We start from the raw sequence: 13143 nt of genomic DNA on the forward strand, positions 1-13143 counted from the left end.
GGTGGGGGGACTGCCCTGGGAGGCTGGGTAGCATGGAAGAGTCAAAGGCTAAGGGAAAGAAAATGTCGGTCTGGATTCCCACGTTCCGGGAGGTCCACTGGTGCAGGACCTGGAAAATGCACACCAAACCCTGGAGTTGATATCTACTCAGAGAAACGCTATAGAACTGTTTCCATGGTGCTTCGTTGCAGAAGCTGCTGGTGGGTTGAAACCGCTGACCTTTCTGCTTGCAGCGCAATGCTTAACCCGTTGCACTACCGTGCCAACTGAAAATTCACAAGAGGGAACATACCTTTGATCATTACTTCCGGTTGCTTACAGAAGGAAAGTAAGGCGATGCCCAGTGCAAAAGTCACAAAATCATAGCTCCCTTTGGAGCCCTGCCATCGCTGGGGGTTAGGTGGTATATTGCTAACTGCAGGTTGGTGGTTCAAACCCACCAGCCATGCTGCAGGAGAAAGATGAGGCTGTCTGCTCCTGCACTGATAGGATGAACTCAGTGGCAGTGGGCTTTGGGGTCTCCTGTATTTCTCCGTTGGGCTTAGGAATCTCAGGGGTCAGGACTCCCTGGTGAACACAGGAAAAATAGGGCATTTCAAAGTCATTCCCTCTACTTACCTTATACAGCTGTGGGCTCACCTCGAGGGCCCAAATCCTCTGCAGGTGAAGAAAACCCTGCGTGTGAACGCACCGAGAGGGAGCTGAGTTAACCAGGCACCTGGGAGTCATGGCCCAGTTCAGATAAGTGTCTCCATCAGAAACGCTGGGGATGAACAAGGTTGTGGAAGTGGTCAGTTTGTCTCATTCCTGTCACCCCAGACTTGCTGCCACGCCAGTGTCTTCCTCACCTGAACGAGGTAAAATGGGGGTGATGTCATGATCGGGGTGGGGGAGTCCAGGAACGTTTAGCAATCTAAAACGCTGCAGTTGTGTGCGAAATGGCAGGTGGATGTGGTTTCTACAGTTTGAGTCAAAGCCGACATAAAAACCGGTGGCCATGCTACTCACGGGCAGTCCCTGTGCCGGAGGGCAGAACTACTAAGCTCCAAAGGGATTTCAGAGCCATTGTGTTTGGGAAGCAGATCTGAGGTCTTTCTCTGAAACACCTCTGTGTGATTTTGAACCCCAAACTTTCTCTGTCAGTCGCTGAAGCTTTTGGAGGGCTCGGTGGATAGTGACACTCTGGGACTAAGATGGGGCGTGGGGCTTTTGCTATCGCAAAGAGGATGATATGGCACTGAGAGGAAAACTCAGGCCTGGGAAGGAGAAGGGGAAGCTAGTGGAGAGAGGGGCTAAGTCAGCATGGAGGGCGTATGAGCCATGCTATGTTGGAGCGAGAGAAAAGGGTTTAGGGGTTATTTCAGCAGCTCCCTCGGGAAGTGAGCGGGCTTTGATACACGAACCAGCATGCGGAGTATATTGAGGTTATTCATGGAGTTGGGTATTTGATTTATCCACTGGAAAAGCTCAGTTTTCCATTTTATGTTAAAGTTATATATCTCCAAATGCCTTTGGTTTGGTGGCAGCAAGCAGAATTGGACTCATTTGAGGAATTAGGGGACCTTCCTGCACCTTGGTGCCGATCAGCTCTAAAGGGAGTCCTGAAACACTCGTGTGTTAAAATCCTTTGGTCAGGTCACAGGATGCTTAGGGACGTTTGGCATGAGATGGGGTGCTAAAGTATCCTCTCTGGCCCCGCAAACGCTGCAGATGCTGGGGACCACGGATTACCACCCCTACTCTCCACCCCCACCCTCCCACCCCCATTAGAGAGAGCGCGCAGGGATAACTAGGAGGGCAGACCAATTAGGCTTTCATCTCACACTACGACCAAGGGGACAGCGTTGGCGATAGTGGCTGCAGTGCTATGTTAAGGGTGGAAAAGATGAGCAAGTCTGTCTTGCTTCCGTTTTGGGGGAAAGAAACCACCTATACAAGGTGTTTGCCAAACTTGCTCCAAATCTCTGATTTGGCAGTTGAGGAAACTTTTATTTTAATTTTGAAAAATCATTTTATCGGGGGCTCTCACAGCTCTTTTCACAATCCATACAGCAGTTGTATCCAACACATTTGTATATAGGCTGCCATCTTCCTTTTCAAAACATTTTCTACTTGAGCCCTTGATATCAGCTCCTCATTTTCCCGTTCCCTTGTGAACCCTTGAGAAAGTATAAATTATTTTTATCTTCATATTTTACACTGTTCTCTGTCCCCCTTTATCCACGTTTCTATTGTTCATCCTCCTGCGGGGGTGGGGTGAGGTTGTACTCGATTATTGTGATTGGTGCCCCCTTTCTCCCCTTCTTATTTTTCACTTTGTACCTTGAGTTTGGTGAAGGTGCGCAGAGCAGATCCTCTGCATCCCACTCAACAGTTCATACTTCTAGGGACTTGCCACCCCACGGTGTCGTGACAGTTTCCCCGACTACTTGGATTTCCTGTTTCAATTCCTCCTCCTTTCCTCTCTGAACTTCAACCTTGGGTAAACGCTGCACTTTTGATCTTAAACAGTTGATTATGCTAACATGGGGGTGAGTTCATTTTCTGGTCTGAAAGGTGACTAAGGACTCTCTAGTCTTGGGGGTTCCTTCAATCTTTATCTTCCCAGTAACCCTGTTAGTTTTTTGGGTTTTTTTTGTTTACTTTTTTTATAGTTTGCTCCACATTTTCCTCCCTTTCTATCCAGAACCTTCTAATGAGATCTCTTTCTGAGCAGTTGGTGTGGTGGCCAAGTTGTGGTCCATTCAACGAATTGTTTCCATATTATACCCTTTCATTGTCTTCACCCTTTTTTCTTCTGGACCGGGGAGACCAATCATTGAAGCTTAGCGGACTGCTCACAAGTCTTTAAGACCCTAGTCACTACGCATCATACTAGGCTGTAGAATCCTGTCTTTGTGAATCATGTCACGCCAATGGACCTGGGGGTTGTCCCAGACTGTGGTCCTGATCCCCTGGCCAGAGCGACTCATTCGCTCAAGGTGTTTGGTTGTGTCTAAGACATTTTCATAACTCTATCCCCACTTATGGGTAATTTACAGCAAAGGTAAATACATGTGTGTATCTATCTCTGTCTCTAGGTTTCCACTCTCCCTTCCACCTGTCCACCCTCCGTGTCTATCCAAGCATTTACACATAAATCACCACTATTTCAGGATTGTGTCCATAACAGGATTTGCCTCTGTTGCCTTTATCTCTGACAAATCCCCCCATGGCTTTCCCACCTCCATGAATTTTGCCAACCTTCTTCTTACTGTGTATTGTCTTCCCTTCACCATTAACCAATGTCTACCCTCTAGCCCACGACGCCCCTACCTCCCTTGCCCTCTCGCGCGTTGGGAGCCATGAAAGAACTCTGCTTTTGTTTTAGTATGGACATATTTTCTTGACTTTTTATAGTAGTGCTTTTATACCATAGAGTTCCTATCATGATGGACTAATCTCACTGAATGTAATATTCTTCAGGTTTACCTGTGCGGTAAGGTATTTCGAAGATTAATTGCTGTTCTTGGATGTCGAGAAGCATTCATTCCACTGTGTGTTACGTACCCAAACTGGTTTGTCCATTGTTCCACTGAGGACAGGTAGGCCGTTCCCATCATCAGTGTCACAGTGGACACGGGGGTGCTTCTCTCTGAGTTGCATCTCTTGTTGCTCTAGAGGCGTCGCGAGTAGAGGGCTTGCTGGGTCGTTCAGTATTTTGATTCCCAACATGTTTGAGGATGTGCTTCACTGCTTTCTGTGGTGGTTGCACAAAGTCCTAGTCCCACCAGCACTGCGTGAGGATTCTAGGCACTCGGCGCCTTTCCCAGCATGTGCGATTTTCTGTTTTTTGAACTCTGTTTAATGCTAGGCTAAGATAGCTTATGCAAGTTTTGATTTGCGTCTCCCCCGTAGCTAATGATCTCTAGCAGTTCTTCATGATTGCTGATCGCCTGTCTTCTCTGGTGAATTGTCTGTCCATCGTCTTTGACCAGGTTTTCATTCTATTTTTGTCTTTTTCTTATAGAGATATTAAAGTCTTTTCTACATTTTAAAAATTAATCCCTGCTCTGATATGTCATCGTCAGGAGTTTTTCCCCATCTGTGAATTCTCTTTGCACTCATTTGGTGAAATCTCTTGATGGGCATAACTGTCCAGTTGTTAGCAGGTTCCCGCCACCTGCTGTTGGCATGGTTTTCATTATGTCTGATAGTGTGCTTATGCCATGTATTAGGACCCTTACGCTTGTCTTTATTTTTCACAGATGATCTTTATAGTTCTAGGTTTTACATTTGGGTCTTTGGTCTATCTTGGGTTCATTTCCATTTATGGAATGAAATGTGGGTCCTGAATCGTTCTTTTGCAAATGGATGTCAGTTTTGTGAGCATCATTTGTTTAAGACTGCTTCTTCCCTATTTAATGTGTTGTAACCGTCAAAGATCAGCTGTCCAGAGGGAGATGGTTTTACTTCTGGTTTCTCAGGTCTGTTCCACCAGTCTGTTTCTATTACTGTACCAGCACCAGGCTGTTTTAACTACATGGTTTTGTAGTAAGTAGGGTTTGAGACTAGGGAATGAGAAGCATCCTATTTTGTTATTTTTCTTTAGCAGTGCTTTGCTTAATTCGGGGTCTCTTTCCCTTTCCATATAAAGGAATTACATATTATAATTTATAGCTAATCATAAAAGTAAATTTTTAGAAGGAAGCTGGAATGTAGATTGGGACTGTGTTATATCTGTAGCACATTTTTGGTAGGATGGGCATTTTTATAATGTTAACTCTTTCTCTGAATAAAATGACATATTCTTTCATTTTTGTAAGATCTATTTGGGTTTCTTGTAGTTATATTTTGTAGTTTTCTTTGCCTGGGTCTTTTTGTTTATCTAGTTATGTTTATTCCTATTTCACCTTTTGGTGGCTATTGGAAATGGTGTTATCCCTCCCCCCCCCCCCCCGCCACACTCTTTTTTAGTATAAAATAAGTACGACTGATGTTTGAATATTGATCTTGGTAACTCTGGCATTTTGCTGAATCTTAGTTCCAACAGTTTTTTTTACTGAATCTTTGGGGTTTTCTGGGCATAGGATCGTATCATCTGCGAATAACTTTTCCTGGCTCCTTTCAAAGACGTCTGCAGGAATATTGAATGAGTGGAGACTGAGGGCATCCTCATTTGGTGCCCATTGCAAAGGGTATTGCTTTAGTTTCTCTCCACTGAGGCACGTGGGCTGTTGGTTTTGCATATATGCCCTTACTATGTAGAAGGATTTCCCTTCGCCTTGTTTTGTTGAGGGCTTGCTGTTGCTTAATCAGAAATGGCAGTTGGGTCTGTAAATGCCTTTCCTGTGTCAAATGATGTGGACGTGCGATTCTTTTCTTTTGCTTTGTGCAGGTGATGGATTACACAGATTGTTTTGCTAAAGCTGAGCCATCCGTGGAGGCCTGACATCAGGCCCACTTGGTCAAGATGTGTTGTGATGATCTTTTTGATATACCAGTCTTCATTGCATCTGGAGCTTTGCTCAGAATTGGAGCATTTGCACTCCTGAGGGATATTGGTCTGTCAGGTTCTATTGTAGAGATGTCCTTGCCTGGATTTGGTGTCAGGAGTTTTCCATCCTTCTCTGTTCTCTGAAATGATTTGAATAGAATTGGTGTCAATTCTTTTGAATGTTTGGTAGAATTTACTAGGGAAGTAGTTTGGGCCCAGAATTTTTTTTTCATTGTTGAGTGTTGTAATGACTGGATCAAACTTGTCTTGTGTTCCGGATCTGTCTGGGTTTGTAAAGGTTTTCAAGCGGTATGTGACATCTCCAGCATCTGTAAAAATCGGGGTGCAAGTTAGGTTACGGCTTCTCTAACTTTCCATTCACTGTTCTTCCTTCTACTCCTGACCAATGAGTGCCTGCTGTGACCTCACTTGCCCCTTGTGTGCCTGTTCAAAGGGGGTGAGTAGAGAGGAGCTGGGGTTTTTTCTGCTCAGTCTAGACCCATTCTGTAGTGAAGGAAACATTGGGAAATTCACTTAATTTTCCTGGATTTCAGCTTTCTTCCACATAAAATGAGACCAGTTGGCGCTCCAGTCTCTATGGGCCTTTTAGGATCTGCAATGTCTCTCATGCCCCTTTATCATAGTAAGGACTCCACTCACTTCAGTGCATATTGCCTTAAAATGCAAAGGCCTCCAGGGGAGGAATATTTAGCCTAGTGACCATTTATAAGGAGCAGGGAAGAAGGCCTAAAAGATGCATCTTTAGGCAACATTATCTTGGACTCTGTGCTCTTGATGACAATGTAATCTCCTTAATGACTCATGAACTGACTTCTTCTGATTTCATGACATTTCACAGATTGTCCAGATAGACCTTACAACTGAAAGGGAGGTTTTCTTGGTACCCAAGAAATACTGGGTTTGTCAGTCAGTAAACTTGAGGTCTCCGAGGGGTGCTTGTGCTCCAAGAACCAAAGTTGTCTTCTCAGGTCTGGCCCTTGCTGTGTTTATTTATGGTGTGGGGGGTGGGGTACAACCACCACCACTTATTTCAAAATATTTCTTCATTTCAAACAGCAACCCTGGGCTCCTTCATCAGTAACTATGTTCTCGTCCCTCCTGCCCTTGGTAACCTAATAACCGTGGGCTTCTATGCAAGTATTCTTGACAGATCATATACTGCTTATGTTTATCTGGTTTCATTTAGCAGGCAAGTTTCCAGGGTTCATTTATGCCATGGCATAGATCACACCTTCACTTCTGCTTGTGGCAATATTTCATTACACACATGCACTAGTTTACCCATCGAGGGGTACTTGGGTAATTTCCTAATGCTGCAATGAACATTGTCGTATACATATCTAACCGAGTCCCTGCTTTTAGTTCTCTTGAGTATATTCCTCTGAGTGGGATTGCTGGACAATACGCTCGTTCTGTTGAACTGTTTCTCGCCGTGGTTATATACCATTTTGCATTCCTACCAACAGTGGACAAGGGACCTCATTCTTTTCCCGAGACTAGCCAGCCTAGTGGGTGTGAAGTTCACTGTGGTTTAGATTTGCATCCCCCTCAGGACTAATGCCACCATCACCTGTCTGTCATTTTGCGGTTCTGTGGGGGCCTGCATGTCTCTAGGATGCTGGAAGTATTACCACTGATGTTTCAAACACCAATGGGGTCACTCAGAGCAGACATGGTACAATAGAGCTTCTTAGACCAAGAAGGAAAGCCTGGCATTTGACCTCGGCCAACCAGCCAGCTGAACCTTCTGGTTCACAACATAGTGTAAAAGTGTTAGAGATCGAGTCAGCTAGGTCACAAAGCAGTGTACAATGGCTGCAGCAACGGACTCAAAGATACTTAGGATCCTGCCGGGGGAGGACCGGGCAGTGTTTCACTCCGCTCTACGTGAAGCTGCCATGAGCCAGAACTGACTCAATGACGAGTAATGACTAGTGGCGACAAGCGTCTTCTCACTGTCTGATTTCTGGCTTTGTTTGGGACACCTCCATCCCCGCACAGGCTTCATGAGGTGTGGAGCTCAGGGCATAATGGAAATACCCCTTGTTCAATGCATACCAGGAATTTTGAGAGGGCAAAAGCAGAACGTTCAACCACGGGTGGGCCTGTGTACCCCAGAGACTGCGGGGACCTCTCACATGTCCTAAAAGGATGTCTAGTTGGTCATCAGCACAGCGGTCTACAGGCCCAGTCAGCCTCCGCTCAAATCTCCTAAGGGGAGGTTCTGGGCACGGATCGTTCGTTTGTCCAGTCGACAGGCACCGAGGAGTTGGGTTTCTCAAGCAGAAATCAAAGGCCACATTGTGATGGGGCCATCTGCTGCCCCAGGCCTCTTAATGTGTTAAAGAACAAGGGTGTCACCATGACGACTAACATGTATGTGCCTGACCCAAGCCATGAGACACACACACACACACACACACACACACACACCTTTTATTTTCAGCTCAATTTACTCCCGAGCCACATGTTTTGGCTTCATCAGATCTTTTCCTTCTGTGCCACCTCCTCTTCCGGTTCCGGAACACTGTGCCTTTTCAGTCAGGATCATCTCCGTGGGGCAGGGGTTGCTCATGGAGGGGCTGGTGGCCCAGGAGCTCTGTTAGTCTGCGGTGCATCTTGGGGGCTTTGTTCACCTGGATGTGCTCAATGACCAGAGAATCCCCATCTAAACCCTTCAGGCCAGCATGACCCTCGGCAGTTTCAAGCATGTGCAGCAACAAGTCAGCACTCTTTCTGGGCCGCCCACCCTGGGTCCAAGCCCACTGTTTGGCCTGGACACGCCCACCACCTCCAGCACCGGCGGCCCCAAGGCACACACCGCTGCTGCAAAGCGACTTCTTTCAGATATTTGGTGACTTTCCGGATATGCATATGCTTGATGGCCTGGGCAGCGTCACGGGTGTTCTTGAAATGGACCTGAAAATTCTGCCGTCTTGATTTGCATGATCTTGTGGGGTTTTCTGGGTCAAGCGAGCAGCGAACCATTTTCGCAGGTCACCTCAGGCCGCTACAGGAAAAGGCAGAATGGTGTCCTGGGAGAATTCGTGGTCATATGCAATTGGACGTCGGACATTGAATAAATAAGACTGGGGAGGAATTGCTGCCGTTGAATTGTGGTTCTGGTGAAGAATATTGAAAGTGCACAACAACAACAACAACGGTGTTACGATTAGTGCAAGCAGAATGCTTCTTAGAAGGGAGGCTGGTGAAACTGAAGTCTCATGCATTGAACATGTTATCAGGAGATCAGTCTCTGGAAAAGACCTGATGCTTGGTTTGGTTGAGAGCCAGCAAAAAAACGCGGGACACCCTCAAACAGATGGCTCGACACTGTGATGGCAACAGCGGGCTTGAAGCAGGGGTTCTCAACCTTCCTAATGCCACGACCCTTTAACACAGTTCATGTTGTGGTGACCCCCCCCCAACCATAAAATTATTTCGTTACTACTTCATAACTGTACTTTAGCTACTGTGATGAATGGGGCAACCCCCGTGAAAGGGTTGTTTGACCTCCAAAGGGGTTGTGACCCCCAGGTTGAGAACCACCAGCTTAAATATAACCTTTGTGAGGGTGGCACCAGACTGGGCAGTGCTTGGCTTTCTCGTACGTAGGGTGTCCGTGCATCAGAACTGACTCGATGGGGTCTAACCACGACAGCCTGGCTAGCTCTGTGGCTTCGGCAGTCATCTGTTAGCCACTCACTGCCTGCGGGAGAGAGACGAGGCTGCCTGCTCCCTAAGACTGGCAGGCTTGTGACCCGAAGGAGCAGTTCTGTCCTTGGGGTCACTGTGAGTTGAAGTGGGCTCATTGGCAGTGGTCCTCCTTCCCCCCCCACCCCCCCGCCCCGGAGAATACCTACAAGTGCTGCCAAGGTCAAATGCTTAATCACAGTCACATGCAAGACCGTCAAGTGCACACACTGTTGTGCTTCCAATAAATAGCTTGTGTGTTCCCTATCACTCTGAAACCATTGTAAGGCAAATTCCAATGATTGGGTTATGACCAAGATTTTATTAGCTGGATGTTTCCAGCGGCCTCTCATCTGGTTCCCTGAGGAGGCTTCGTGACTTCACCCCTCGCCCACTCTAGACCGCAGGGTCTGCTGTGTCACCGTAACATTACATTTATCCTGCAAAACAACAAACCCAGATGAAAAACAAATCCACTCTCGTAACTTAAGGCCTCTTCTCAGTCACAAATTATTTAGTGGGTGAGGGACTACTTTTCAGTGTTACAGTTTGAAGTCTAAACAACGTAAACTGCTTTTGCAGAGAAGTAGGAAACCAGTCCACTCATGATCCGTCTTTATCTCATTACAGCCCTGAAGCAAACCCATTCTGAAATCACCAATACGGCGCCCTGGAGGCACTGTGAGGCGGGGTGTTGGGCTGCTAATCACTAGGTCAACAGTTCAAACCCACCAGTCACTGCAGGAAAAAGATGAGACAACATGCTTCCATAAAGATTTACAGTCTCGTTAGAGTCATGACCAGTTGGAATTGACTCAACAGCAGTGGGAGTGTATGAGTTGCTATCAGCTCAACGTTAGTGGGTTTAAATGCAATGTAACACTGATCAATGTTGGGACCATAGGTAAGACTCATTTGTATAAACAGAGCCAGCGTCAGTTTCACTCGCAAGAAAGGGGTGTAACACAGAGACGTGTTTAAGTTGACTTCTCAAACAAATTAAGTTTAAACACCTTTTATTTCAAGCAATATTGCTTCTAGACTTGCCTGAAGCCAGAATTGTTCTATAAAAGTATCACTGAGTATTATACAAGATTACAACCCCCGTATGCTTCCTAGTAACTTGAACTCTTTTTATAAAGAACATCACTCATGATCATAAATATGTTGATCTGTCATTCAGCTGATGACACACATCCATTAAACAACGAGTTAATTTCAAATATGTACATGGTCTATGATAAAGACTTTCTTAAAGTTATCAAAGATTTGACTATAACAAATTAATTTTTAAAAAGAGGTTACCTTAAGCACTTAATGGAGACATAATTACCTATGCATCTGAATGAAAAGAAAATCACTATGAAGCAAAGCAAAACAAAAGGCAAAACACCAAGTGTGAACCTTCTTGGAAAGCTGATTAGGATACTGATAACTCTCTCAATGAGGTAATCATTTTGCTGGTATTTAAAAATCGAATACAACAAAACAAGCATGTTTTCAAGAACACAGATTTTCAGAATTTTGAAATATGCCTTTAAAAACACCAGAACTTGACAATGGCCTTAAACATAATCATATAGCGTCACGTTGATGATAGGAAGCTCACATACGGTGGGTTTGAATGAAACAGCCACGAGTTTAGTGTATGGAATAACACTGCCCTTGGATAAATGCACACCTAAGCACATTTTCTGCACACTTACGATGAATACCCATGTCACAAAAGCAAAATCACGATGAAAAAGATAAAGGGCCTCTGGTCCTTTTATCCTGTCAATAAAGTAAGAAACTTAGCAATCTTACAGAACTAAGGACTACCTGGAGGTTAGGCACAGGGAGCTCAGGCAATCTCAGTTTGGCTTACTCCTTGACTTTTCCTGCCAACCTCATTGGCCATGCCCTCCAGCTAATTCATTTTAGCAAGTTGAGGCCAAGAACATGCAATATTTCCAGACAAAAGAGTTACGTCAAATGAGATGGGGCCCATCCTTGGAGGCCCATTGTGCTGCGTCACATTGAGAACAGCCAGTGAGATTGTGACAAGCCTGGAAAGAAACAGTAAGACCAACCAAATAAACATGGCGTTCAGACATCAAAGTGCAAAGTCACGAAACCCAAAATGATGGCATTGAAAAATTCCAGTGGTTAAAAATGAGTCTAAACTACATCAGGCAGGTGGTGTAGGTGTGTCGGAAGATTCGCTGATGGTGTCAAGTTTTAGAAATGTCAGTCCTGCTTCTAGCCATCCTGAGCAGGTAACATGTCTATATGCATGTCCCTAGCACTTTCCCTAGATAACACTGTTTAAGTACCAAACTAAACCAGACAAAGCAAGACACCCCTCCCTACTGAAAATACCAATCGCTGTGTACAGGTCACTCACGTGTACACTAATGAATTTCTACTGCACAAATGTGTCTAGGACTGCTTGGAATGTTGGTAGCTATTTATTAGTTGACTAATAAGTTAAAAAAATACTGTGTATGGGGTAATAATTCCATCTAATCGGAGGGGAGTCGTGGGGAGGCACTGTCTTCTAGATCCTGTGAGCTCTCTCCCTGTTGTGATTCTCCCGCACTGGGGGTGACCTCCTTTCTACGGTGCTGGAGTTTGTAGGGGCTGCTCGGGAATACACTGGTCATCGAATGAACAAAGGCTCCATCAGAACACGCAGGAAGTTAAGAGTTGGTCTTCAAAACATCTCCTCCCAAACCACTGCCCTGGTGAAATGTTTGCGGACACCTGTCCATGGGCTGCAGACCAGGGCTCTGCTGGCGTGCCAGCTCTGCCAGGCTGTTGCCACTGACATCGCTGTCACACGACCGATGTCTTTGTGCCCCAGCCCTTTGGCAGTTTCCGGGCTTTTCCAGTGTCAGAAGTCCAGCGATGTACTTCTGCAATGCTGATATTCCATTCAAGTGTGCTCTGTGGCTTGAATGTTGGTCGGTTCGAATGCAGGGTTCCAAGGTGGGCTGGCCACGTCGGGTGCGGAGCGTCCCCGCCCACAGGTCTTTGTCTGCCTCAGCAGCGGGCATCTCCACTGGCAGGGGAGGCGTAGGAAATACGGCCAGGAATCCATCCCTTGGGACAGCCTTATTCGGATCTGCTTAATTTTGCTCGTGGTGACTGTTCAGCAGTGCAAATATTCTATCTACATCCTTCAAGTAAGAGTCCAGCCCCCCAGAGGAAGTCTATCGTTTCGTCTGTACTCGTAGGCGATTTCGTTCACACCGTAGAGATCTCCCAGGCCATGCCAGTCGATTTCTGCCACGGGACTGGCCATGTTAGCCTTCCCAGCCTTCCCATAACTGTCCTCTGTGGAAACACAGATAAGCACAGGTGTGTTAGTGCAGGAAACACTCCCAACTTACCTGGTTTTTCTAGATTGAGTCAAGTCAAACTATGGCACAGGCGGGCAGGCATCGCTCCCTCCCCAAACGAGAGCAATCCGTTCTCAAGAAGTGGCTTAGGCTACACTGGCGTTTAAACAGTCCAACTTTGAAGAAGGCGTCAACTGAGTGGAAACTTCTATCGCTAAGCATGGTTGGTGCTGGAAACGGGGCTGGACCGCCAGCCCCCAAACTAGTGTTCACTTGGGCCTGACCTCAAGCCAGTGCTGTCACCCAGAGATCCTGTGAGTGCGTCTCTCTGAGTCCTGGTCCCCATCTGTCAGATACGGGGTGTGCTCTTTGAGGACATTGTTACCACGTAGAGGGTCACGAGGTGAGCCATGGAGCCCCCGAGTGGCCCCAACCACCCCCAGAGACGCCTGGGAGAACCCGAGCTGGTGCTCTGCTCCCAGAAGGTCACAGCCGTAAAATCCTGGAGTGCAGTCCCACCCTGGGTTTGAGAGTGCTTCAATGTCACGTGCATGGGAGGATGTTGGTCTGCGACATTTCACCGGCCCTCTTTGGAATCAAACAAAGTTGCGCATGTTTCCACTCTTCAGT

The 13143-nt window shown here is 46.3% G+C and overlaps 1 protein-coding gene across 5 annotated transcripts in view; it reads right to left on the bottom strand.

Annotated features, from left to right (window-relative positions):
* Positions 1 to 11627: 11627 nt before the first annotated feature.
* Positions 11628 to 13143, bottom strand: part of SULF1 (sulfatase 1) — a 186887-nt gene continuing 185371 nt past the window's right edge. For all 5 annotated transcript variants that reach the window (XM_075549592.1, XM_075549590.1, XM_075549594.1 and 2 more), the window contains one exon: positions 11628 to 12508. In XM_075549592.1, coding sequence (XP_075405707.1) covers positions 12478 to 12508 — 31 coding nt within the window. In that variant the 3' untranslated portion in view covers positions 11628 to 12477. The remainder of the gene's footprint in view (positions 12509 to 13143) is intronic.

This window comes from Tenrec ecaudatus, chromosome 5 (assembly GCF_050624435.1).
Source record: "Tenrec ecaudatus isolate mTenEca1 chromosome 5, mTenEca1.hap1, whole genome shotgun sequence".
NCBI lineage: Eukaryota > Metazoa > Chordata > Mammalia > Afrosoricida > Tenrecidae > Tenrec > Tenrec ecaudatus.